Source organism: Spermophilus citellus (assembly GCF_964194105.1).
Source record: "Spermophilus citellus genome assembly, chromosome: 3".
Classification (NCBI taxonomy): Eukaryota; Metazoa; Chordata; class Mammalia; order Rodentia; family Sciuridae; genus Spermophilus; species Spermophilus citellus.
In genome coordinates this window covers 25,521,257-25,547,983 of record NC_138184.1, presented here as the reverse complement: position 1 = coordinate 25,547,983, position 26,727 = coordinate 25,521,257, and the positions used below count along the sequence as shown (strand labels likewise).

Sequence of the window (26,727 nt, the reverse complement as noted above, 5' to 3'; positions counted from 1 at the left end):
TCACTTATGTCAAGGACCTTGTCATATATATTTTGTAAACCCCAAATTCACCTGCATGGTCTTCTGCACTAAAAGCTAAGTAAATATGAAAGAAAAGGAAGAAGGAACTGAAGTAAGCACTTGTCTACTGACATACAGAGTTGAAGAGATACGATATGTACATAAAAGAGCTAACTGACAGGATAGCACATATGTGCTAAGTGAGTAATAAATATATTAAATGTTACAAGAATCATAGGAAAGAATAGTTAAGGCAGGCAAATGTGACCAAAGAATTCTTTACAAAGGAGGTGGGAACCAGGTTTAGTTCTATAGGATGTGAAAAAAAGGATAACAGTATAAGGTGCAAGGTAATGTGATTTTTAAATAAGATGAAATATGTCAGATACATTTAAGACACAATAAATAAATCTGCCTATGGTAAACAATTCATGCTTTCTACAGATATTTTTTATGTGCCTACTATACCAACTGTGTGCCAGGTACCTTGCTAGTTATACTGTTACAACAAGAATAGTAAATATAATTTTGAGAGAAAAGTACTAGATATTATATAAATTCAGTGAAGAAACATATTGAGAAAATATAGGAGTCATAATCAGTGAAGTCTTTTAAATTTTACTGCACTGACACTGAAATAGGAAAGATAAGTAGGTTTTTGATTTTAAGGTTTTGATTGTTTAACTACCTACAACCAGAACATAAATGACCTTGTAAGTATGTCAAAAAAGTTAGTCTTCATCTTAACAGCTATAGGAAGGCATAAAAAGTTTAACCATATATATTTTTTTCATAAATCACTCTTGCTACAACATAGGAAGTAAATGAAGCCAAGACTAGAGGCAAAGACTTTTCAAGCTATTGCCACCATCTGGGTGAGAGATGATGGAAGAATGATAAATTTCTCAATTCTGTTAATTGCACTACAGTTATGTTAACATTAGAAGAAGTTGGATGAAAAGCACGTTGGAACTCTTTGTACTACTTCTACAACTTTTCTGTTAAAAGTTTTCTCAAAATAAAAGGTTTAAGGGCTGGGGCTGGGGCTCAGTGGCAGAGCGCTTGCCTTACCAGTGTGAGGCACTGGGTCCAATCCTCAGCACCTCATAAAAATAAACAAATAAAATAAAGGCATGCTGTCCATCTACAACTACAAAAAATAAATAAAGGGTTTAAAAATTTAAGTGGCTAGGGTGCAGCCCAGTGGTGGAGCGTTTATCTAACACACATAAGCCGCGTTCTATCCCTTGCACTGTTTAAAAAAAAAAAAAGGAGGGGCTGGGGTGGTGGCTCAGTGGTAGAGCGCTTGCCTAGCATGTGTGAGGCACTGGGTTCAATTCTCAGCACTGAATATAAATAAAGGTCCATTGACAACTAAAACATTTTAAAAAAAAGAAGGAGAAGAAGAGTCAAGAGGTAGTAATAAAGAGATACAAGAGGTCTTAGTGACTTAGTAACAGAGAGGGGTAAAGGGAAAAAGAATTACACAGGAGGGTGACAATAGTGCAAAGACTTGGGATCAAACTATGGAAGGTCTTAAACGTAAAGCTAAGGATTTTGAGCTTTAACTTGAAAAGGGCTTACTACAAAGGGTTTTCCAATAGGAAACTATTAAAAAAACCCACAAAATTCAAACATGAAAAGGGACTTAAATATTTCTTTTTTTCCCCTCTATTCCTTTAAACCCTAACTCCCACTAAAATTATTTTTTTCCTCTTCCTTTCAAAAGGAAAAATAAATATATAAATGTTTTCCAGAAGTGGTATATTCATTCTGACTCAAAGTTCCCAGCAGTTTCCTCAACAACCATTAGTAGGGGTAAATTCTACCCCTACTAATGAAACTGCTTTCTTAAAAGTCCTTTATTAATCTGTTATGTAAGGCTTTCTGTTAAGACTACTTAGTTCTCCACCTAAGCTTTCTTCTTCCTTTAATAGTGACTTTACATTCCTTTGTGAAACTCACTCATCTTGATTTCTAGCATTTACACTCCAGGTTTCTAATTACTCAAAAGTAGGCAGTTTTCCTCCATTTCACACAATTCAGTCAGTCCCCCAAGTAATGTTACTGTATTCATTTATTCATATAGAATAAATAAAGCCTCTGCCCTCATGGACAGTTTATTTGGGACTATAAACAAATTTTGCATCTAAGAAACCTGTGTCTTCCTTTCCTTTACAATTGTTACAACCTGAAATGTACAGTCTCAATACCTCTCAGTACACCTCAAATTATGAGTTGTAACCTATTTATGGGTCACAAAATCAATTAAGAAAGTTGCATTTAAAAATATAATAGAGGGCTGGGGATGTGGCTCAAGCGGTAGCGCGCTCGCCTGGCATGCGTGCGGCCCAGGTTCGATCCTCAGCACCACATACCAACAAAGATGTTGTGTCTGCCGAGAACTAAAAAATAAATATTAAAAATTCTCTCTCTCACTCTCTCTCCTCTCTCACTCTCTCTTTAAAAAAAAATAAAATTAAAAAAAATAAAAAAATAAAAATATAATAGAAAATGAGAGTATGTTCCACGCATACAAGAATTATTCCACGAGAATGTTGTTTCAGTTACATTAACATTATATCTAATAGAAATGGACAGATATACATATATATGTATTTCTACAAAGAAAATATGATTCATTATAAATTTAGAGTATTAGCTGATTCCAGCATTCCATATATTCCTGAAATTTCTTCAAGTCCAGTGGAATTTTCTTGCTTATTTCCCCAACTCCCCCAAAAGCCAATTATTTTTAACTTGTTCTATTAAAAGTCACTTTTGCTCTTTTTCATATTTGCTAATAAGTACATATTTACTATACTTGCCATTTAAGACTTTATTAAAATATTTGGATAGCCAGCATGGTGGCACATGCCTATAATCCCAGCAGCTCAGGAGGCTGAAGCAGGAGCCTCACCAGTTCAAGCCAGCCTCAGCAGCTTAGTAAGGCCCTAAGCAATTTATCAAGACCCTATCTCAAAATAAAAAATAAAGAGGTCTGGTGATGTGGTCTAGTGGTTAAGCACTTCTGGGTTCAATCCCTGGTGCCAAAATATATACTTCTGGATAAAATTTAGAGATCTCTAACCAATTTTATTTCTTTTGATAAATCAATTTGTACTCCTCTAAAAGTAAGGCCTTGACATAAAAACAAAAATACTAGATAGATGTTTTATGATATTTAAGAAGAGATGTTCTACTTTTGAACTAAGATTAAAAGCAACATACTACACAAAATAGAATAGACTTGAGTCAAAAAAACTGACTCCACCTCTTCTATGATTTGTTTCCCTCATCTAAGAAATAATGCTACTACCTATCTCAGACATGTTTGAGGCTAATGTACTGAAAGATGTTTGCTATTATCATCATGTGAACTTAGCCAAGTTATTTAAGCTTTGAACCTCAGTTTCTTTAATCCTTAAGTAGTAAATAATAAGGCTTTTTATTTATCTTGTCTCTTGTCTCTATCATTATAGACAATGTACAATAAATAGTAAATAATGAGTATTCAAATTGGGCTTCTCAAACTCTAGTATTAATATGTAGGTTAGAATTTTGTTTTGCTTTGACAGTTTACAATTTGCAGGCTTCCCTTATCATCACTGCAGTTCAAATGTTGCTGTATGATATTGCTGGCAACTGTAAATCTAGATCTTCAAATAGGATTACACTCAGCCTCACATTTCAAGTGCATGTTCTCTCACCAAAGATGGGACAAGATCATTCCAGCAACTCACTCCAGCTTCTGTGCATGTGCTACCAATTCCAGAAGAGATACATGTGTCATACTTGCTAAAAGTTCGAAATATAAATCCATTTTTTTTTTCATTTCAATTACTGTGTAATACTAAAACTCTGTACAGACAATATCAGAAATTAAATCCGACTTGGGACAGTGGAAGGCTATAGGTATATAGCTCAGTGGTAGAATACTTGCCTAGCATGAGAGGCCCTGGGCTCTATCATCTCCAGCATCAGGGAAAAAAGAAAAAAGAAAGAAAAAAAAAACACTTTAAAAAGAAAAGAAAGAAGAGAAACAATTTGAGTCAGTGGAAAACTTTGGATAGGCAGGTCATCCTAGTCCTAAGCCCTTCCTTTTCTATTACTAGCTTTATATGCTCTTAGAAAAATTACTAGTTCATTTTATATGGTTTTAAATACTGTTATAGCTTTATAGCTAAATAAAAGAAATTAAAGTTTATAGTGGGTTTCAAGAAAAACCTCATGAGGTACCCAAAACAGGTATTATTATTTCCACTTAATGCCAAAGAAAGAGGATTCAAAGCATTAAATGATAATTGACATATTTTCCTTGCTGAGTCCTTATTACGTATTTAAAACTATTCTAAGCATCACTGTGCACAAAAGTAGTACAAAACAATTATTGTATGATGACATTTTAATCTCTTTACAGTTATTAATCTTTGAGACTCACATTACTTCCTCCTTTCCCTAGCCTTTGGAGAAGACAATGCTGCCTCGGGAGGGTGGGAGTGGGTATTTTCTCAACTTGCATCAATGGTCTTAATACAAATTGGTATTTAGGAATCTAAATTTAGGAAATCTATGTCTTTTTGGAATATTCCATTGATCCAGGAATCACGATACCATAATATTTAAGGGAACAGAGATGTAAGCAAGCATTATTTATACCAAGAAGAAAAGAAGAAACATGGTAATCATCCAGTACCAAAGAACAACTTAAATAGTCATCTATCAACAGAATACTACAACAAAAAAACAACATTAAATCCACAGTTATAGACACAGAATCTGAGTTGAATAATAAATTTTTCAATAAAAAAAATATATATATAATTATCTTGCCACTAAAAAAAAAGATGTATTTTGTTTGTTTATTGGTGGTGCTAAGAATCATCCCCAGGGCCTTGCTCATGCTAGGAAAGTGCTCTACCACTGAGCTATTATCTCTAGCCTGGAATAGATTTAATGTTCACAATTTGAAAGATTACATAGCAAATGTTAATCTCGGAATGAGAGGATTATAACTTATTTTTTTCTACTTACCTGGGTTTTATACATTTTACAATAAACATTATTTACTAATGAAGAAATAGTAAGTCCCACCCAAGCATGGTGGAGCACACCTATAATCCTAGCTACTTAGAGATGTCAGGCAGGAGGACTGCAAGTTCAAGGCCAGTCTAGACAACTTAGTAAGACCATGTCTAAAATTAAAAAAATAAAAAGGGCTGAGGATATAGTTTAGAGATAGAACACTTGTCTAGCATGCACAAGGCAATAGGTTCAATACCCAGTACCACAAAATAAGTGAATAAATACATATAAACCTTTTTTTTAAAGAAACAAACCAAAAACTTCATATTATTTCCCACTCTCACATAAATATATAGACGTATGCCCCTCCATTTAAGAAATCAGATGTGCATACCAGCAGTTCATCCATGCTAGTTTGACATTTTTCAAGATTTATCCGTTTGATTGCCACTTTCTCCTTTTTAGGGGTACAATAAGCTGCTTGGACCACAGCAGTTGCTCCACTCCCTAAAAATAAATACATAAAATGAGTAAATAAATAAATGTATACAGAGAGACATGACACTTCTAATTCCCATACTATTTAAACAAGAGTCATATATTATTCCTAGAGTAAACAACAGATGCAAAGAAACACTCTAAAAGAGCAAAGTGAATAAAAGCATCAACCACTTTATATTCACTGAAAATAAATACCAGTGCAAAAATTCAAAATTTCTAGGGTACTAGTTCTACAATATGATGGCACAGGCCCACATTTCCCTGCTCTTCTATCATACAACTGAATACCCTAAAAACAACAACATACAATTATACAAGGACCCTGAAAGTTAGAAAGGAGGCAGAAGATTAGCCAGGGAACTCAGGACTTGAGGAAAGCACTACTGTGAGTTCACTGGGGTTTCCTTCTATCTTCCACATATCCCAGACTACACACCAGAGAGGCCTGTAACCAGGTACCAACAATAGTGAGGGAAGTGGGTGGACGGGTGGATGCACAGACAGACAAATGAGAAAATTCTGCTCTCTGGCCAAATGACTATGAAAGGGACAGCTCAACAGAGACCCAATGGAGAGAAACATTTCCTAATCCTCATGAAAAACAGTGATGCGCCAGCTTCCCCACAGCATCAGCAGGGCCCTTCATCCCACACCTAAAACAGTGGTAGGCCAGATACACTGCAGGGCAGCTGCATCTCTGCCCTACACCTGCGGCAATGCCAAGGCAAATTGCCCTTAGCAGTAATGAAGCCAGGGACCCACTGCCACCAGACAGCCAAGGCAGCATCTAAAAAGAAGGAACAGTGGTGTCAAGAGAATAAAGTAGAAGAGAATAGCACTACAAGAGCTCTGAAAACTAAATTACCATAGGAATTACAGCTCACAAAAGTAGGACAGCAGCTATGCTAAACCTAAACAGGGAACTGCTAAATTAGAAGATTAAAATAGACAAGAGTGTTCTAACATAATATTCTGAATGTCCAGGATACAATCAAAAATTGACATACCCATGAAAAACCAGGAAAAACACATCCGAACAAGAAAAAACATCATACTGACATCAATACCAAGATCAATAAGATGTTGGAATGTTATGACAAAAATTTCAAAGCACACTGGGTGTGACAGTGTGAAATCCCAGCAGCTCAAGAGATTGAGGTAGAAGGATGGTGAGTTCAAAGCCAGCCTCAGCAACTTACTGAGGCCCTAAGCAACTCAGCAAGACCCTATCTCAAAAAAAAAAAAAAAATTTTAAGGGCTGGGAGGTGGTTCACTGTTAAGTACCCCTTGTTCAACCCCTGGTACTTCTCTCCCCCCAAAAAATAAATTTTTTTAAGGCAGTCATCATAAAAAAAATTCAATAAACAGTTGTGAATTCTACTGAAACAAAAAAATAGAAAATCTCAGCAAAGAAATGGAATTTGAGCAGAGGGGTTTCTGGGGATTACACCCAGGGTCTCACACACACTATGCACATGCTCTAGTGCTAAGCTACACCTCAGCCCCAGAAGTTATTCTTAAACGTATCAAATGGAAATTATACAACTAAAACTTATATAATTACTGAGATAAAACCTTTCCTGAAAGGGCTCAATAAGAGAGTAGAGATTACAGAGGATAAATTCAGTGACTTTAGGGACAAGATCAATAGTTTACTCAATCTAAACAACAAAGATAACAGACAAAAAAAAGAACAGAGCCTTAGAGAACAGTGAAATAATGATGAAATGATCTAAAATCCATGTGGTATATAAAAATAATGCCTCCCACCCCAACATGTATGTGTTCTAATCCTTGAAACTTGACAGTATGTTACTTATGGCAAAGGGATTTTTCAGATGTTATTAAATTAAGGATCTTGAGATGCGATTACCTTGTATTATCTGTGCAGGCACAGTACTCACAGGAGTCCTAATGTGAAAGAGGGGAGCAAGAGGGTCAAAGTCAGACAAAGAGATAAAATAATGGAAGCAAAGGTTGGAGTGATGTAGCCATGAGCCAAGGAATAAATACTGATACATGCTACAATGTGGAGAAACCCTGAAAACACCATGCTTAATTAGTAAGAGAAGCTAGGCACAAACACTCACATACTATTTGATCACATACTATTTGATTCCATTTATATGAAATGTTCACAATAGGCAAATCCAGAGAAAAAGTAGATTAGTGGTTGTCATGGACTGGGAAAAGAGGGAGGTGAATTACTACTTAATGAACATGGGCTTTTTCTGGAAATGTTCTGGAATTAGATTTTAATACACTAAAAATAAATGAAGTGTACTTTAAAATAGTAAAATCTTACCTCAATTTAAGAAAAAAAAAAAGGATAAGGGAATACTACAAACAACTTAGCTTGTAATTCAATGAATTAGAAAACATAAACCAATTCTTCCAAAACAACTGAAATTCAGCCAAGATATGGATAATACAATAACATAACTACTTTGAAAATTAAATTTGTAATTCTAAAGTTCCCCCAAAATCTCCAGGCCAAGATGGCTTTGCATTAAAAGAATTAATAGCCATTTTACACATGTTTTCTAGAAACAGGAAGCAGAAGCACTTCCGAATTCATTTTAAGAGGCCATTTTACCAATACTAAACCCAGATAAAGATAAGAAAACCACACACCAGTATCTGTTATGATTTTAAGATGTAAAATCTTGAGGCTGGGGTTGTGGCTCAAACCCAGTACCTCACACATGTGATCCTCCTGTACCACATAAAAATAAATAAGATATTGTTATCCATCTACAACTAAAAAATGTATTTTGAAATAAGATGCAAAATCTTTAATAAAATATTTGCTAACTGAATCAGCAACACAGAATACATCACAACCAAGTAAAATGATTCCAGATATGCATAGCTAGTAAAATATTTAAAAATCGATGTAATACACTATAGCAACACATTACAGAAGAAAAATTACATGATCACATCAACTGGAATAGAAAAAGCATTGGAAAAATTCATCAACATGATAAAAAGCCTTTGCCAGGAATAGAGAATTTCTGGCCAACTTCATTAAGAATATCTAAAAAATAAATAACTTACAATTTATATCCTATTTAATAATGAAAGACTATTTTCCCTCTAAGATGAGGAAGACAATAGAAATATCCATTCTTAACTCTTACTTGACAAAGTATTGGAAGTCCTATCTACTACAATAAATTAAGAGAAAGAAATAAAAGTCACCCATATCAGAAAGGAAGGAAAAAAAAAAAACAATTCCTATTTGCAGATGACAGAGCTACAAGAAAGGTTCATATAATTAGTAAGCAAGTTTGGCAAAGCTGAAACATACAAGATCAATGCACAAAAATCAATTTCATTATACACTAACAATAAATGAGTAAAAGCAAATTTTAAAATGTTAATACCATTTATAATTGCTCCCTCCAAAATGTAATAAGTCTAATAAAACATGTACAGAATCTCATGTATGCTGAAAATTACAAAATACTAATGAAAAATCTTTCAGGATGAAAAACTAATGACATTTAACTGTGTTTGTGGATTAGAAGGCTCAACACAGTAAAAATATCAATATTCCCCAAACTGATAGATAGGATAGAAATTGCATTAAACCCAATTCCAAAGTATTTTGTAGACAGGCTTATTCTAAAGTTTATATGGAAAAGGAAAGTCCCTAAAATAACTGCTATGATTTGGATCTGGAATGTTCCCCAAATGCTCACATGTTGACAGTATGGACCTCAATGCAGCAAAGTTCAGAGGGAAAACTGTTCAGACAATGTCTGGATCATGAGGGCTCTGATCAGATCAGTGAATTAATCCATTGATAGTGGAATGGATTATTGGGAAATGGGACTTAGATGGAAAAGCAGATCATTGGCAGTGTTCCCTGAAAGAATACATTTTGTCCCTGGCCCCTTCTGTCCTACCTCCACCCACCCACAGCTAGGTAGCTTTCCTCCGCAACACCCTCCCACCATGATGTTTCTGCCTTGGAGTACGCAGAACATGGACTGAACCTCTGAAACCATGGGCCAAAATTAACCTTTCCTCCTAAGTAGTTCTTATCAGATAATTAATCACTGCAATGAAAAGCTAACACAATAGCCAATGCACTAATGAAGAACAATAACAAAGCTGAAAGATTGGTCTGGGGAAGTGGCTCATTGGTTGCACCTAACATGCATGAGGCCTTAGATTTAATTCCTAGTATCACCAAAAAAACAAAAAGACTCACTACCCAATTTCATGACCTATACAGTTACAATAATCAAGACAGTGTGGTATTGGCAGAGGGATAGATACACAAAACATATAGAAACCACAAACAGATTCACATAAATGTGCCCCATTTTTAGCAAAGGTACAAAAGCATTTCGATGGAATTAGATAGATAGCCTTGTCAATAAATGGTACTGGAGCAGATAGACATCCAAAGACAAAAAAATGAACTTCAACCTAAACCTTTTATTTAAATAAAACAACTCAAAATAGATCACAAACTTAAATATAAAACAGAAGACTATAAAAATTAATAATCCCAAGGATCACCTCAAAGTGTTTCCATGGCAATCTGTGGTTGTTTCCTTTAAAGGTAGAACCTTAGCTGGGCACAGTGACACACACCTTTAATCCCATGGATTTGAGAGTCTTAGGCAAAAGGATGGTTATTTTGAAATCAGCCTCAACAATTTATCGAGGCCCTAAGCAGCACAGCCAGACCCTGTGCTACAATAAAAAAATAAAAAGTGCTAATAAGGATGTAGCTCAGTGGCAAAGTGCCCTCAGTTGAATCACCAGTATGAAGAACAGGAAGAGGAAGAAGAGGAGGAAGAGGAGAGAGAAAAAAGAAAAAAATTATCTCAGAAGATTTTTTATACCAGCCTAAAAAAACAAAACAATTACATAATCTAAAAGAAAGTATATGCTTTAAAACTCAAATATCTAAGGGATAAAAAGCAAAGAGCAAAGCAGTATGTTAGAAGCCAGTGTTGTTGTTTTTGTTGTTGTAGTGTTGGGGATTGAACTCAAGATTTGGCATATGCTAAGCAAGCACTCTATCACTGAGCTACACCTCAAGCCCCTCCTACATAAAATGATACACGTTTAAGTTTTCTAAAAGGAAATACAAGAAACTATTAAAGTTGTTTAACAGGAGTAGGCAAGGAGTACCACTTCATCAGCAAAACACCAGATTAAAAAACAGTACTATCCACTAAGGCAGGAAGATCACAAATTCAAAGTCAACCTCAGGAACTTATCAGACCCGTCTCAATAAAAAATGGCTGAGGATGTGATGCTCAGTAGTTAAACAGCCCTGGGTTCAATCCCTGGCACCAAAAACAAAAAGACAAGAAAGTACTGTCTGTAAATGTTAATGCACAGAAACATAATTTAAAAAGAAGTTCTTGGGTCTGGGGTTGTGGCTCAGCGGTAGAGCGCTCACCTAGCATGTGCAAGGCTCTGGGTTCGATCCTCAGCATTGACTTATTATAAATAAATAACTAGTACAAAAAAAAGTTTTTTAAAAAAATAAGTTGTTTTTTCCCAATTAATAAGTCATATTTTTATTTATACTACAAGAAGAAAATCTTTATATTATTGAAATAAATACTCAAATCTTCTAGAAGCTTTCTAGATTTCTAGCAAAGAACCCATATTGCAGTAGCAGAAGAAACTTGATAATTTTTGTAATAATTTCTGAATTATAAACCAACTTAGATAAACATGAAAACATGGTAGAGACCATCTTAAACCTGCCTTGTTTATATGATCTAACAGTAAAGATCTTAAAGGGTTAGACTCAGATACAGTAATTGAATATACTATTTAAAATTTTACTTTTTTCAATGTTACTATCTTTTCATTATTCTTATTCCTATTCATTCAAAATAATAATTAACATATAATGCATACGTATATAAAACTTCCTAATAGAGTTTTCAATTTTAAAAATCCCTTCACAAAACTGTAAGCTACAAATTACACTCACTAAATGGCTAAATCAAAAAGACAATAATAAGTGCTGATAAAGATGTAAAAACACTGGAACCCTCCTACTTTGCTGGTAGGACTGTAAAATGTACAGCTATACAATGAATTATTTGGCAATAAGAGGAATAAAGTACTAATACATCCTACAACACAGAACTTTTTTTTAATTTATTTTTTAGTTGTAGTTGGACACAATACCTTTATTTTATTTCTTTATTTTCATGTGGTGCTGAGGATTGAACCCAGGGCCTCGCACGAGCTAGGCAAGTGCTCTACCGCAGAGCCACAACCCCGGGACACAGAAGAACTTTGAACACACAAAGTGAAACCAGACACAAAGGCCATATATAGTATGATTCCAATTGTATAAAATATCCAGAATAGGCAAATCCATTAGGAGCAGAAAGTAAATTAGCCGTTTCCAGGGACCATAGGGAGAAAGAAATGGAAAGTATTGTTAACAGGAATGGAGTTTCTTTTTTGGAATCATGAAAATGTTCTGGAATTAGTGGTGATGGTTACACACCTCTGCAAATATACTGAATTGTACATTTTAAAAGGCTGAATTTTATGGTATGTGAATTACATCTCAATAATGCTATTATTTAAAATCCTTCAAGTGTGTCAAATTTCTAAATTAATGTGTTTCAAACATTAAAAATTGCAAATAATACACATATACAACTATCTAATTCAACAGAGTATACATGTGTTAAATTTAAATCTATTTGAAAAATCCTTGTCTAAAGCCACACACACATAACCACAGTCAATACTGACATAGATAAACCCAAATCCCAATGATAACAAAAACTGCACAAAACTCAAATAACGCAAAATTTAGATTGAGATCCAATATTTAAGAACACGTTTACATTCAATAACATCATCCAATATTGTAACTGAACAATTTTCACAACTGTTTAGGAACACTAAAATCCTTTGCTTAATAAAAATGATCCAACAGGCTACTACTGAAATTGTTTAGTTTGTCTGCTTCTTAGTTGAACATGCTCTATTGCACATGAATACAGGTAGAGTTGAGCAGAATGGTAGTGCTTGCAATTAAGCTCCCTTCCTTTCACATCACTTCAAGGAATCCCTAAAAAAATCTAAACTCTCTTGTCTTCAGCAAGTAGCCACTACTTGACTCTTGGAAACACTACAGAATAGAAGGAAGCTAATCATGGAGCAGAAGCATTCTCAAATCACAGAAAACACAATGTGGCCTCTAATGGTACCTTTGACCCTATATAACAGACATCTTCTAATATATAGATGTGTTCACTGATTATTAATTTTCAAAAATGTACAAAAGGTGTTAGTCTTTTTAACCAGTGTTAATTCTCACATCTACTCCTGGGTAACCCTATATTGACTATTTTACATACACAAAACCTAAAATACCAGCCTTAAACATATTAATGTTATACATATGTAAACCAAAACCATGCCAAGGTTAAAAATACAGTACTCTCCCCTTATCTACAGAGGACATCTTCCAAGGCCCCCAGAGAATACTTGCAACCATGCACAGCACTAATCCCTATATATACTATATTTTTATTATACGCATATACTTATGATAAGATTTATTTTTAAAAATAGGCACAGTAATAGGTAAAACAATAATAAAAGAACATTTTAATAACATACTTTCCAGTTCTTAACAATTTCCCAGATAGAAGACTCATTCTTACCATATATCTTAGCAACAATTTTTTTCTTATTAGGAATCTTTACCCTTTTGCATAAAGAAAGCACTTTGTGTCTTCTCTTTGGAATATTCAAATTGCCCACATTTTGCACTTTTATTGAGTAGATTACTTTAACACCAGCATTACAATACCATGACATTAAATCTGATAACCAAGATGGCTATTTAAACAGGCAAGGGGACAGGTAGCAAATACCACTTGGAAACACTGGACAAGGGAATGATTCATACTGGGGACGGGTGATGTGATACTTCATCATGCTACTCAGAACAGTACACAATTCAAAACTTGTGAATTATTTTTTTCTGGAATTTTCCATTTAAAATTTTCAGACTTCAGTTGACTGCAAGTAACTGAAACTGCAAGAAAAAAACCATAGATAAGGGAAGATACTGCACAGATAAAGGAATAAATTTAGTTACACCAACAATGAAACATCAAACCTAAGTATTATCAATCATAATTGCTCATCTATTAAAGTATCTTTATTTCAAAGATTCACTCACTTAATGAATAAATCTCCCTAAGTTCTGGTGTGATTTAACCAATGACCAAAGACAAACTATAAAGGTTTCACCAAACCCAGTATTAAAAAGAAACTTGCAAGCTCCAGTTCTATCCAACAATCATTTTCATCCATCATCATATGATTTTTCCCAAAACAAAAACAAAATATTTAAAGATTCTAAAATAGAGAAGTACAGTAATCCAATAAAAACTCAATACTTTCAATACCATTAATTAGAAAGTCAACCATGTTCTTTCATTAGAAAAAAATTTACTTTATAGAAAATAGCAATTTACTGGGCATAGTGGTACACATCTGAAATCCCAGAGATGGAAGGCTAAAGAGGAAAGATTACAAGTTCAAAGACAGCCTCAGCAATTTAGCGAGGCCCCAAGCAACTTAGTGAGATCCTCTCTCAAAAAATAAAAACAGCTGTGGAAGTAGCTCAGTGGTTAAGCACCTCTGGGTTGAATCTCCAGTATCAAAAAGAAAATAGTAGGCTGGGGTTGTGGCTCAGCAATCACCTCATACGTGCGAGACCCTGGATTCCATCCTCAGCACTACATAAAAATAAATAAACAAAATAAAGATATTGTGCCCATGTATAACGAAACAAATATTTTTTTTAAAAAAAGAAAGAAAATAGTAGTTAATAATGCAAATAGGAGGGTAAAAGAATACCTAAAAAATTTTATTCATAATTATTTTTAAGTGAACTTTTTTATTCTAATTTGTTATATATGACAGTAGAATGCATTACAATTCTCACTACACATACAGAGCATGATTTTTCATATCTCTGGTTGTATACAAAGTATATTCACATCATTCATGTCTTCATACATGTACTTAGGGTAATGATACCCATCTCATTCCTCCATCTTTTTTACCCCCATTTCCCCTCACTTCCCCTCCCACTCCTTTGCCCTATCTATAGTTCATCTAATCCTCCCATGTTCCCCCTCCCAATCCCATTATGAATCAGTCTCCTTATATCAGAGAAAACATTCGGCATTTGGTTTTGGGGGATTGGCTAACTTCATTTGGCATTGTATTCTCCAACTCCATCCATTTACCTGCAAATGACATAATTTTATTCTCTTTTATTGCTGAATAATATTCCATTGTGTGCATATACTATATTTTCTTTATCCATTCATCTTCTGAAGGGCATCTAGGTTGGTTCCACAGTTTAGCTATTTGTGAATTGTGCAGTTCTAATAAACTATTATCTCCAATATTTTTCAAAAATCTAGTAACAAACGGATTGCAGAACAAATTTTTTAAATGCTTTATCTCCTCTTTAAAGCAGGCTTCTTAATGCAGTTTTTTTTAAACTACAAGTCTATTTACACTGGGCTTACCATCATTTTTCTTAGTATGAACAGAATGGGTAAGCACTATAGGCAGCAAACATAAATGTTACTTTGTAAAAACTGTTATTTCAGTATGAATACACATACATATGGGTAAGAAGTACTACTCAGGAATGATTTCAAAGTGTGAAAAGCTATCTCCCTGATGTGCCCTCCACTAAGCACTGACCTGATATAATGAAAATTTGAAAGCAATTTCCAATAAAATACCCAAAGTCAGACTTTCATTATTTTGCACTGGTTTGTATTCTAACTTCTGTTCTCTCCTAGTTAATTCTTTAACTGCATTGTCAGTGTACACGCCAGAATGGACTGGTGTGCAAAAATAGAGGTGCAGCTTTCTCCTAAAACCTTTCAAAATGGAAAGTAAGAAAAGGAGTTACCCACACATGAGGGAAATTAAAAATAAAAAAGTTCTGAGTCTCTCTCCAACTTACCAGACCCAGAAATTAAGGGAAGGTAAAAATGGATATTACTCCTAACCTGTGAGGAAAAAAATAAGTCAAATAAGTCAGATCAATTAAAGATATTTTCCCAAAAATTTTGGTCACAGCTCTAACAGGTAAATTCCAAAGACTATTTAAAGTAATCCTTAGTAAGGTTTTGCATTTATTAAAGGAATGAGCCAACCCAGACTGTTCATTCTAAAAGGCAAACAAGGTATTGTCACCTGAATTGTGGAGTAAGCCCTTTTCTAAATAGAATCTTGTCAGAGTCACACTGAAAATTAAGGCTTCTAGAATTGGCTGGCCGCGCACACACACACACACACACACACACACACACACACCCAAAAAAAAAACAGGCACCATCATAAAAATCAGGCTATTCTCTTCATACAAGATGAAAATAAAGATACACTGCCATATGTGTTGAGTAATTATTCAAACAGCATGATGTGAATCATCCCTCACCCTCCTCCTCATTCTGGTGATCTCCCAGCTCAAGGGACAGTAATGCCAATCTTCCTGACACTCCAGCCAAAAAGCTTGGAGTCATTTTATCTCCCCTTTCTCTCACATTTAATCCAACAGCAAATTCTCTTTTAACTTCAAAATATATCATATCCAGAGTCTAACCAATACCACCTCCACTACACTTCCCCCTCCCCTTGATAACCTCTCCTATCATCCTTACAAAAACTATTTTCACAACTATTTTACCTCTGCTCAATATCCTGCAATGATTTTCAATCTTACTCAAAGCAAAAACCAAATTCTGACAATGACTTATCTGATAAGGACCATGCATCTGTACCACTTACCTTTCTGACCTCTTCACCTGTCACTTCACCCTGTCTCCCCCAGCTCTGGCCTCCCTCACCTCCTTCCAATTCCTTATTCACATCAGCATGCTTCTACTTCAGAGCCTTTGTGTTCATTGTTCCCTCTAATTGGAATAAGGTTCCTATGGATAAGCACTTCTCATCTACTTCAGGTCTTAATTCAAATGTCACCTTCTCAGTATGGCTTCCCCTGACCTATTTAAAACCATACCCCACCTCCATCCCTAGTAGTCCCCAGTCCCTAGCACTGCTCTATTTTTCTCCTTCACTACCACCACTAGATTATGAACCCCATGAAAGTGGGAATTTTATCTATTTGCTTTACTACTTTATCTCCAGTATTCAGAACAGTGCCTGGCTTATAACAGCAGTTCAAGAAATATCTGTTTAATGAATTTATCAATCAAGTATAGAATATATTTTCAAGGAGAAAAAAAAACCTACTTGCTTGGGTCAGAACAAACACAAAATAACCCAGTCATCTTCAGCATGTCCGAACTGTTACCATCATGAATGATAACATTTATTGTATACTTATTCTGTATACCAAGAACTATACTGAGCACTTTCTTTACTTGTATCCCTTTTTTTCATCTAGCTATTAAAATAATCCCATGAATTAGGTATTACTGATTTTACAAACAACATAAGCAAAGGTAAGACTTAAGTCATAGAGTTAATAAGAAGCAACACAGGGCCTCCAAATCGAAACTACATGTTTCAATATTAAATTTTTAATTGGTAGGCAATTACCTCTTTAGTTTCCACACCCCCCCCCATTGGTACTGGGGATTCAGCCTGGAGCACTTATATCACTGAGCTACATACCCAATTCTTTTTGATTTTTTAAAAATTTTTTAAAATATTTTTGTTGTTGTTGTAGATGAACACAGTACCTTTATTTTCTTTTTTATGTGGAGCTGGAGATGGAACCCAGAGCCTCACGCATGCTAGGCAAGCATTCTACCACTGACCCACAACCCCAGCCCCCCAAGTTCTTTTTATCTTATTTGATTTTTTGACACAGGGCTCACTATGTTGCTGAGACTGGCCTCGAACTTGCAATCCTCCTGCCTTTTCCTCCAGAGTTGCTGGGAATACAGGTGTGCACCACCACACCCAGTCACCTCTTTAGATTAAAGGTAACTTACATATGATTACTATGTTAATTATTTACTTGCAATGTCTTTTTTAACTATTTTAACTTAAAAAACAAAACCCAAGGCCAACATTTTTAGTTGCTTATCCAACATACAATTTCCTCTTCTTTAATAAGAGAACCCCAACCTATTTTGTTTGAAGTAAAAACATATTACTCAGCTAAAAAGCTTCATTTACCAACTTCCCTTGCCAAAAAAATAAAATAAAAATTACACAGTTCAAACCAATAAATAGAAGTGGAAATCACTGAGTAAGGCACCCAAGAAACGAAGCCCTTTGAACAGGAGCCAATTTAGCTGTCATGTGTCTTTGTCCTTTTGCCACATTCTTCTTCTGGCCCACACGCAAGCATGAAGCTAGAGAGGGAACAACTATCTTGCAGCCATGAGAATGAGAGCTAAAAGCAATGATATGAAAAACCAGGATCATTGGTACCTGACAGTCTGGACTGGCTGCCACCTCCAGTTCTCTTGTCACATAAGGGGAAAAGTATTTCTTAAGCCATTGCTATGCCTCATTTGCATTACATGCAGACAAACATAATCCCTATTTTATAGAACCCTATGAAACTGTTGTTGCCCTCACTGAAAATGTTACCTCAGCAGAGTCTCCCAATCAAGGGGAAAATATACCATTATGCATCACTCTATTGATAAGAGCACAAAGATCCTCACATTTATGAAGGGATTTGAGGTGAAGTTCTGAAATCTGTATTTGGAAACTACTACTTAAATATCAATATGTGTAGCTAATTAAAAACTAATAAAACAAAAACAAAAAAAAAGCAGGGGGAGTAGAGAATAAAGCTTGTGGGTTGCCTTCACCAAAGCCAAGTGAATCATGCCCATCTTAAAGAAGAAGAAAAAATCTTAAACCTAGTCTGAAATTTTCAATTTTCTAAACCTAGTCTTAGGTATAAACTAAATATTTATTGAGACTTTTCAAGACATGACAATAAAAGCCATATGGTGCAGACTGGTTTTCATCTTTGCCATCATACTGCACTGTTGGCAATACCATGGTGGCAGGACTTACACAAGGTATACTACCATGTCTAACATGAATCCCTAAATCCATCTAATTTGAATATAAGACCTGGAACTGAGAAAGAAGGAAAAAAAATGGAAGATGAAGGAATGTTCCAATACACAAGAATAGATTCAAAATATCGAAGTGTTACAGTGTTACAAGATTACAAATCACATAGTATTTTATATTTTGTCAATACCAAAATTTGAAAATTGTAAATACAAAAAAGAAAGGAGGAAAAAAGTTGGATATAATAACAACCACTTTTTGGACCATTTAATACAATCAATCCATGTAACAGCCCCAATGACACGGGTACTATTATCACCCTTTTAGACAAAAGCTAACAGTAAAACCAGTTATATAATTTGCCCCCAAGATCATAAAGCTAATAAGAGCCAAGATTTGAATTCAAGTCAGTCCACACCTTTATAATAAAAGCCCACACTTTCACAACTACTTCAATACATGTCAAATACAGTATAAAAGGCTCAAAAATCCCAATACAAAACTACAGGCTAGAAATGAGCTCAAAAATAGTAAAAAGATAATTAATTATAAGAAGAGCACATACTTTTTTTTTTTTTTTACAAATAATTATACATAGATAACTTTTAAAATCTTACAAAAACATGCTTAGGATGATACAATTCTTACAAGAAAGTCCTTTGAATTCCCAATTGGTACACTTTTAATATGTTCCTAGGGAGAGATTTTTTTTTCGCCTGTAGGATTTTTCCATATTATTTGGGGGGGAGGGGACAAGGGAAGTTGGTAAATGAAGCTTTCTAACTGAGTAATATGTTTTTACTTAAAACAAAATAGATTGGGGTTCTCTTATTAAAGAAGAGGAAATTTATGTTGGATAAGCAACTAAAAATATTGGTAAAATCCTACAGGTGAAAAAAAAACAGAATGAGAGAATAATTAAATATCACAGTGCTAAGTAGCACATGTGAAAAATATTACAGGCCAAATAAATATACAGGTTTTGAAATAATTACACTAATTTCCCTGGAACATAATCCTTTGAAAATTAAATCTAAATGATTTCTCAAATCTTTTTTTTCTAGATTCCAACCATTTGTCTCCTGAAAAAAAAAAAATGATGAAATATAAAGGAATTGTGAAGATTCACTTGAAGGGCTGGGGTTGTGGCTCAGCAGTAGAGTGCTTGCCTCAAACATGTGAGAACCTGGGTTCGATCTTCAGCACCACATAAAAATAAATAAGTGAAATCAAGGTATTGTGTCCAACTACAACTAAAAAACAAATAAATATTTTTTAAAAAAAGATTCACTTGAAGATTATAGTTAATTATGAAATACTGTGTTTATGGACTAGGGATTGTAGCTCAGTGGTAGAGCCTTTGCTTAGAGGGTACAAATCCCTAGGTTCAATCCCCAATACTGTCCAAAAATAAAATAAATAAAATAAAAAAGTGACAAATCAAACTTCATCAAAACTTCTGTATTTTAAAAGAACACCACTGGGCTGGGGATGTGGCTCAAGCGGTAGCGAGCTCGCCTGGCATGCGTGCGACCCGGGTTCGATCCTCAGCACCACATACCAACAAAGATGTTGTGTCCACCGAGAACTAAAAAATAAATATTAAAAAAATCTCTCTCTCTCTCTCTCTCTCTCTCTCTCTCTCTCTCTCTCTCCCTCTCTCACTCTCTCTTTGAAATAAATAAATAAATAAATAAAATAAAATAAAAAAATAAAAGAACACCACTAAGGGGGCTGCAGTAGTGCTCAGTAGTAAAATGCTTGTCTGGCATGTGTGGGGCCCTGGGTTCAATTCTCAGCACCACATATAAATAAATAAATAAATAAATAAATAAATAAATAAATAAATAATCCATTGACAACTAAAAAAAAGTATATATTAAAAAAAAAAGAAAGAAAGAAAGGGGCTGGGGATGTGGCTCAAGCGGTAGCGCACTCGCCTGGCATGCGTGCGGCCCGGGGTTCAATCCTCAGCACCACATACAAACAAACATGTTGTGTTCACCAATAACTAAAAAATAAATATTAAAAAAATTCTCTCTCTCTCTCTCTCTCTCTCTCTCTCTCTCTCTCTCTCCTCTCTCACTCTGTCTTAAAAAAAAAAAAAAACGAAAAAAAAAAAAAGAAAGACACCACTAAGAAAATGAAGACAAGGCTGAGTTGGCTCAGTGGGACAGCACTTGCCTAGTATGTGTGAGACCCTGGGTTCAATTCCCAGCACCCCCCCCACACACACACACACACAAAGGAAGACAAATAAAAATACTTGTACTGAAATCATACACCAGATGAAAGACTTATATGAAGAATGAATACACATATACCACTCTCTTTCCCTCTCCTATAAATCAGTAAGAAAACAAAACATAGCAATGGATAATCCAGATAGGCAAAAGATACTGTTATCAGTCATTAGAGAAATAAAAATCAAAACTACAGTAAAATACCACTTCATACCCACCAGGATGGCCATAATCCAAAAGACAGGACAGGGCTGGGGTTGTAGCTCAGGGGCACAGCGCTTGCCTAGCAGGTGTGAGGCACTGGGTTTGATTCTTAGCACCATGTATCAGTGAAGAAAATAAAGGCCCATTGACAACTAAAAAAATATTAAAAAAAAAAAAAAAAAAAGACAGGGCTGGGGATATAGCTCAGTGGTAGAATACATGTGAAGTCCCAGGTTGAATTCCCAGTACCACATAAATGTATACAAGATAGCACACAGACAACAAAGCTGACCAGAATGTTGACAAATGGGAATTCTCATACATTAGTTAGAAGAATGTGAAATGGTATAACTACTTTGAAAAAAGATTGGCAGTATCTTAAAAAAATTACCAAATTTATCATATGACCGAGCCATTCCACTCCTGAGATATACTCAAGGAAAATGAAACACGTTCACATGAAGATTTAATGTGAATTCTGATAGCAGCCTTATTCCAAATAACCAAAAGCAGAAACAATCCAATGTCCATGAACCGATGTCCAATAAAAAGGAACCATGTACTGCAACATGCTACACCACTATGATGAACCTCAAAAAACATTATGCAAAAAAATATAAATACAAAAGACTACATATTATATGATTGCATTTATATGAAACATCCAGAGCAAATCTACAAAGACAGAAAGTAGATTTGTGGTTGCCTGGGGCTAAGGGTGGGTATAGGGAGTTACTACAAATGGACATGAGACATCTTTTTGGCATGACGGAAATATTTTAAAACTGGCCTTTGGTGATGACTGACCAACTCTGTAAATTCACCTTTAATCAGGTAGACTTTTAAAAAATTATGTTATATGGATTCCATTTATGTGAAAAGTTCAAAAAACACAATCTATAGAGGAAAAAAATAGATTTGTGGTTACCTGAGGCTGGGGAAGGGAAGAGAGATTAACTATGAAAAGGCACAAGGGAATCTCATTGGGCTGATAGAAATATCCTAAAATGGGGTGATGGCAACAATTATACAGCAAACTTACTAAAACACTGTTACATTTTATAAATAAAATAAGAACACTTTATAGTATTAAATGTAAAAGTTGTTTTAAAAAATAACTCTGTAAAGTTGTTTTAAAAAAATAACCTAATCAAATCACAGTAGAGTTCTTAACCTTTGATGAGCCTTGGACTACTCTGTGGTTAATGGGATAAGAAGTAACCCTATCCTGGAGGACTCAATGTCACTCTCTATTGCCCATTTACAGACAATTTACGGTTCTGAGGACACCAAATTAATAATACCACTAACTCTCTAGAGCCTTTGCAAATCTGAAATTCCATGTCATCTCAACAATAAACATACTAAGAATGACTACAGCCACCCTTTCCACCTTAGAAAGAAGTATCCCTACCAGAAAATAAAGCAAAACTCCTCTTCTAAAATAACTGTAGAGAGCCCTTTATTTTTCTGTTATCATTTTGGAATCTCCCATTTAATCCCTTACTTCAATATGAAACCCTAATTAAGGGACCCAGAAGTAATCAATCAAAAACAGAGATCTCTCTGGGTGGGTGGCACAGGCCTATAATACCAGCTACTCAGAAGGCTGAGCAAGAGGATAGCAAATCTGGGGACAGCCTGGCAACTTAGTGGAGACCCTGTCTCAAAATTTAAAAAAAAAAAAAATTTTAAAGGCTAAGGATGTAACTTAATGTTAAAGACTCCCAAGGTTCAATCCCCAGCACCCCTCCCCAAAAAGATCTAACTAGCTCAATCAATACATATCAAAGACCCAACATGTAGCAAGGACATAGACCCAAGAAGTGACTTAAAGTAAAAGATATGGTATCTTTTAGATAAAACTTAGCTTAGGCTGTTTTAAAACCAGAGGCAAAGCCAGGCATAGTGGCACATGCCTGTAATCCCAGCAGCTCAGGAGGCTGAGGCAGAAGGATTGCAAGTTCAAAGCCAGCCTCGGCAACTTAGTAAGGCCCTGTCTGTCTCAAAATAAAAAATAAAAAGGGCTAGCGGTGTGGCTCAGTGTTTAAGTGCCCCTGGGTTCAATCCCCAGTACCAAAACAAACAAACAAAACAACCAAGAGGCAAGAAAAGTGGGGGGAAAAAAAGAAAAAAGTTGGCATTTCTTTAAAACACAGACACAATGCTGATAACATTGACAGCCAGGCAAGACAGCTCAAGAGTCTTCAGTTAGTCTTTGTTATAAAACTAATTTTAGCACAGCATGCTGGCAAAGTAGACAATTCTTCCTCCAATACACAGGGGTCTGCTCATGTCAGCTGGATTGAGCCTCTGTTTAGCTAAACCCACCCCCTTTTGATTTCTAAGGTCACTTGAGTTATTGTTGTCCAACAAACAGTACCCTCATCCACAGTCCCCAACCTCCCCCTTATCACTAAGCCTCTCTGAAAATTACAATCCACCTTTGTGAAAGTTTTGGTCTCTGCCAACTAGTATTCCTGGACCCCCTTCAAATTCACTCCAGCACAGCAGTCAGATCTATCAGATCGTGTCATATCCCTGGTTGAAGACCTCCAATGACACTTAAAAATAAAATTTCAAAATCCTTACATGGCTGAACAGGTCCCTAAGATCTGGCTCCCCCTTATCTCTATCTATGCCAGCCTTCCTTCGGGTCCTAAAACATATCAAGTTCTTTCCCTCTCCAGGGCCTTTGCATTTCTTCATCCTTCAGTTAAGGGGAAAAAACGTCTTCCCTAGGCTCTTTAAGACTCACTTCTCATCCTTCAGAGCTCAATTTAAATATCACTGCTTCAGAAAAAGAATTTTCCCTGAAATCACCCTAACTTGGTCTCCAGGTTATTCTCTATTAGAACATCTTATTTCCTTCCCATCACCTGCCAAAATCTGTTCTTTTTAATTCTTCTTTTTTTTTTTTTTTTTTTTTTTTTTTTTTTTTTGACTACTTAGGTAATGTCTACCTCCCTGACCAGCAAGTCCGTTGGAAGGAAACAGAAGTTGGGTCTACATTCCTCAGCGCAGTACCTGCAGCTTCCCCAGCAACGTCTGGCACTTCCTGGCGTGGTTCTCGAACGGATGCAGGAATGAATCTACCTTACAATCCCAGAAATAGGGGGCTCAGCCCGCAACTCCAATATCCCACTTCTCACACGACCCCCAAAAGGCCTCTCCCACACCAGCACTTCTCTTGCTCTTCAAGACAATCTGTCGCTCGCGTGCAAGCATCTGTCAAATGTACACAAATCTTCCACGAGCCCCTCAAGCCCCACCCCATCCCGCCTCACAAAGCTCCACCAACCCCGTGCTTCATACACGCGCCTAACAAACCTCTGGCCCCACGAGCGCCCCTCCAATTCCCGTGAATGCTGCAATCCTCGAGTTCCCGCAGCTCCCCACGTTCCCGCGTGTCACCCGCCGCCCAGCGTGACGCCTCCCCCCTCAGCGGCGCCTGCTCTCACCGATCACCTCCTGCAGCTCATAATCGTCCCTGTTGATGGACCAGGGCAGGGCGCTCGAGTCCTCAGTCATGACGGCGGCAGCGGCTCTCGGTCCTCCCTCAAACTCGCTGACCTCTCTCGTCTCCTCGCCGCGCGGCTCCCCACCCCCAACCGCCGCCGCCGCGCCCCCACCAACTGCCTAAGGAACAGCCGCCGGTCACTGCACGGCAAAGCGACAAGGGTTCACAGCTGCAACGTATCTCGCCTCCTGGTCCTCCGCGTCCAGCACTCTTCGTCCGGGTCCACGTCCCAGCCTCGGTCTCCGCAGCAGCCGCAACAGAAGGTTCTCCTGGGCCCAACCCCTCTGTCCCGCCCTCCACCCGAGCCCCACGCACGGGCCAAACTTTCCCTTCTCCCTCCACCTGCCGACACGCAGCGCGCTGACGTCACCGCGCCGGTCACGCCCCGCCTCGGCCCCGCCTCGGCCCCGCCTCCAGCTGCCATCTCAAGTGTGGCTGGTTACTTAGCAAGCAAGTAAAAACTCCAAGAAGTTGTAAGTTGAGGGTGAAAGGAAAGAAATGTGAAGGAAGGAGTTCTTCAAGGGCATCAAAAATCCAAAGAAGAGACAAAAACACTACAGAGGTAGTGGGTAGCCACACTAAGCATGGCGACCAGAGAAGCCAAGTAAGGAGGGAGGAGCCACTTCTAGAGGCCCGGGCACGTTGCCGTCTCCGTCGTCGCATTCATTGGTTGGTTTGAGAAGGAATGAAAAGAGCAACGGGTGTGTGTGGATGCCAGTCACAACTTTAGTCCCGCCACCAGGCTCTCAGCTAGTGTCTCGGCGGTAGGATTCCAGTCCTTCAAGATGTTCTGTACTTTGCTCTCCTAACCCCTTTATCTGCAGTGACGTCACGACGTAACCGTCACACCCTGGAGACGTGCAAATTGCTCCTGAGGGTGTGGAGAAGCCCAAGGGAGCGGCTGGGTGGGGTCGCTTTTGAGTGTGGATAACTGCCAACTAGGATTAAAGGCCTCGAGCTGCCAGCCAGAGTGGAACCGGAAGTTTGCCCCGTGACGACATTTTTTTTTTTCAAGGCGGAAGTTCTCTGCAGCGTCCGACGCGGCGCGCCCTCCAGCGTCTTCTTGAAGAGAAACGAGTTCTGTGGGTTGTCAGCTTTAGGACTGGAGCTCAAACGAGCACCTTCCTTGCAGTCATCTGTTTTTTCCCCGTGACGCGGCTGGGGCTGTTAAAGTGAGAGCCGGCTCACGCAGCTTGGGGTCATTTCAAAGGCCTTGAATTTTGTGCACCCTTACTGAACCTCACTTTCCTCAGGTTTACTAGATGGGGCCACTGAACAACGCTTTGGTAGCGTGGCCAAAAAGAAAACAAGCCTCGGCTGATAGGACTTGGTGCGAAACTTCTTAACTGAACACCCGAGTCCAAACACAACCACCAAAGGAAGAGACCTTCACCGAGCCGCGCATTGGAAACCCCGTGGAAGTCCACTGACCGTGAAGGGTAGCAAGTCTCCTCCTGGTTGATGGGATTGGAGAACGTTTTATGGACGCAATAGAGTTTGAGCCAGACCGTGCAAAGCTAACATGATTTCAACAGATGGAAATTGAGAGACCATTGCAATCATAGCAAAGGTGCCAGACTTCCAGAAGGCATGGCACAGCTCTTACTATAGAAATTGGTTTCAGCCATTAATACTGACACCTTTGTTACTGCCCGTGCTACCTTTTTTCTTTTTTGCGGGGAGAAGAGGAGCTACATCTGATGGTAAAAGTTAGAAATCTCAAGGTTTGTGCCAATAGAAAGACCCACAAACCAAAGATTAACTTGGGATTGTTAGGCTGTGTGGACCATGAACAGACCAGATTTTTTTTTTTCACATCCATGGTATCGTATGAATAATAGTAAAGACTTCACGGAAAGATTTGAAAAACCTTCCTTCCTCTCTTCCCCTTCCCCCGAGAAAAGGAACTACTTACTAATCCAATGGTGAAAATTAAAGATGTTATTTGGCCCACATTATTGGGCAGTCACTATATGACGTCTACCTCCTGAACACACATGGGTTGATGCATTATTCAAACTAGAACCTCCTCTGCAGATCTGGTCATTTTATTTTCTCTGTGGCTTGATAGAGGTTACTATGATTTTTAATGAACAAAGACCTGGTGACTGTTCTAGGCCAGAAGTCCAAACCTCAACCCCTTTCTCAGCCTGTGGAGTATCTTCCCAT

At 37.0% G+C, this 26,727-nt stretch overlaps 1 protein-coding gene across 3 annotated transcripts in view; it reads right to left on the bottom strand.

The window, feature by feature from the left end:
• Window positions 1–24,911, bottom strand: part of OXSR1 (oxidative stress responsive kinase 1) — a 97,417-nt gene extending 72,506 nt beyond the window's left edge. The window contains exons 1-3 of one of the 3 annotated variants that reach the window (XM_081285890.1): window positions 24,500–24,910; window positions 7,400–7,437; window positions 5,420–5,532 (exon numbers count right to left, since the gene is read on the bottom strand). In XM_081285890.1, the coding sequence (XP_081142016.1) occupies window positions 5,420–5,434 (15 nt within the window). In that variant the 5' untranslated portion in view covers window positions 5,435–5,532; window positions 7,400–7,437; window positions 24,500–24,910. Of the gene's footprint in view, window positions 1–5,419; window positions 5,533–7,399; window positions 7,438–24,499 lie in introns of all 3 variants that reach the window. The other 2 variants (XM_081285889.1, XM_081285891.1) reach the window with 2 other exon arrangements.
• Between the last annotated feature and the right edge of the window lie 1,816 nt (window positions 24,912–26,727).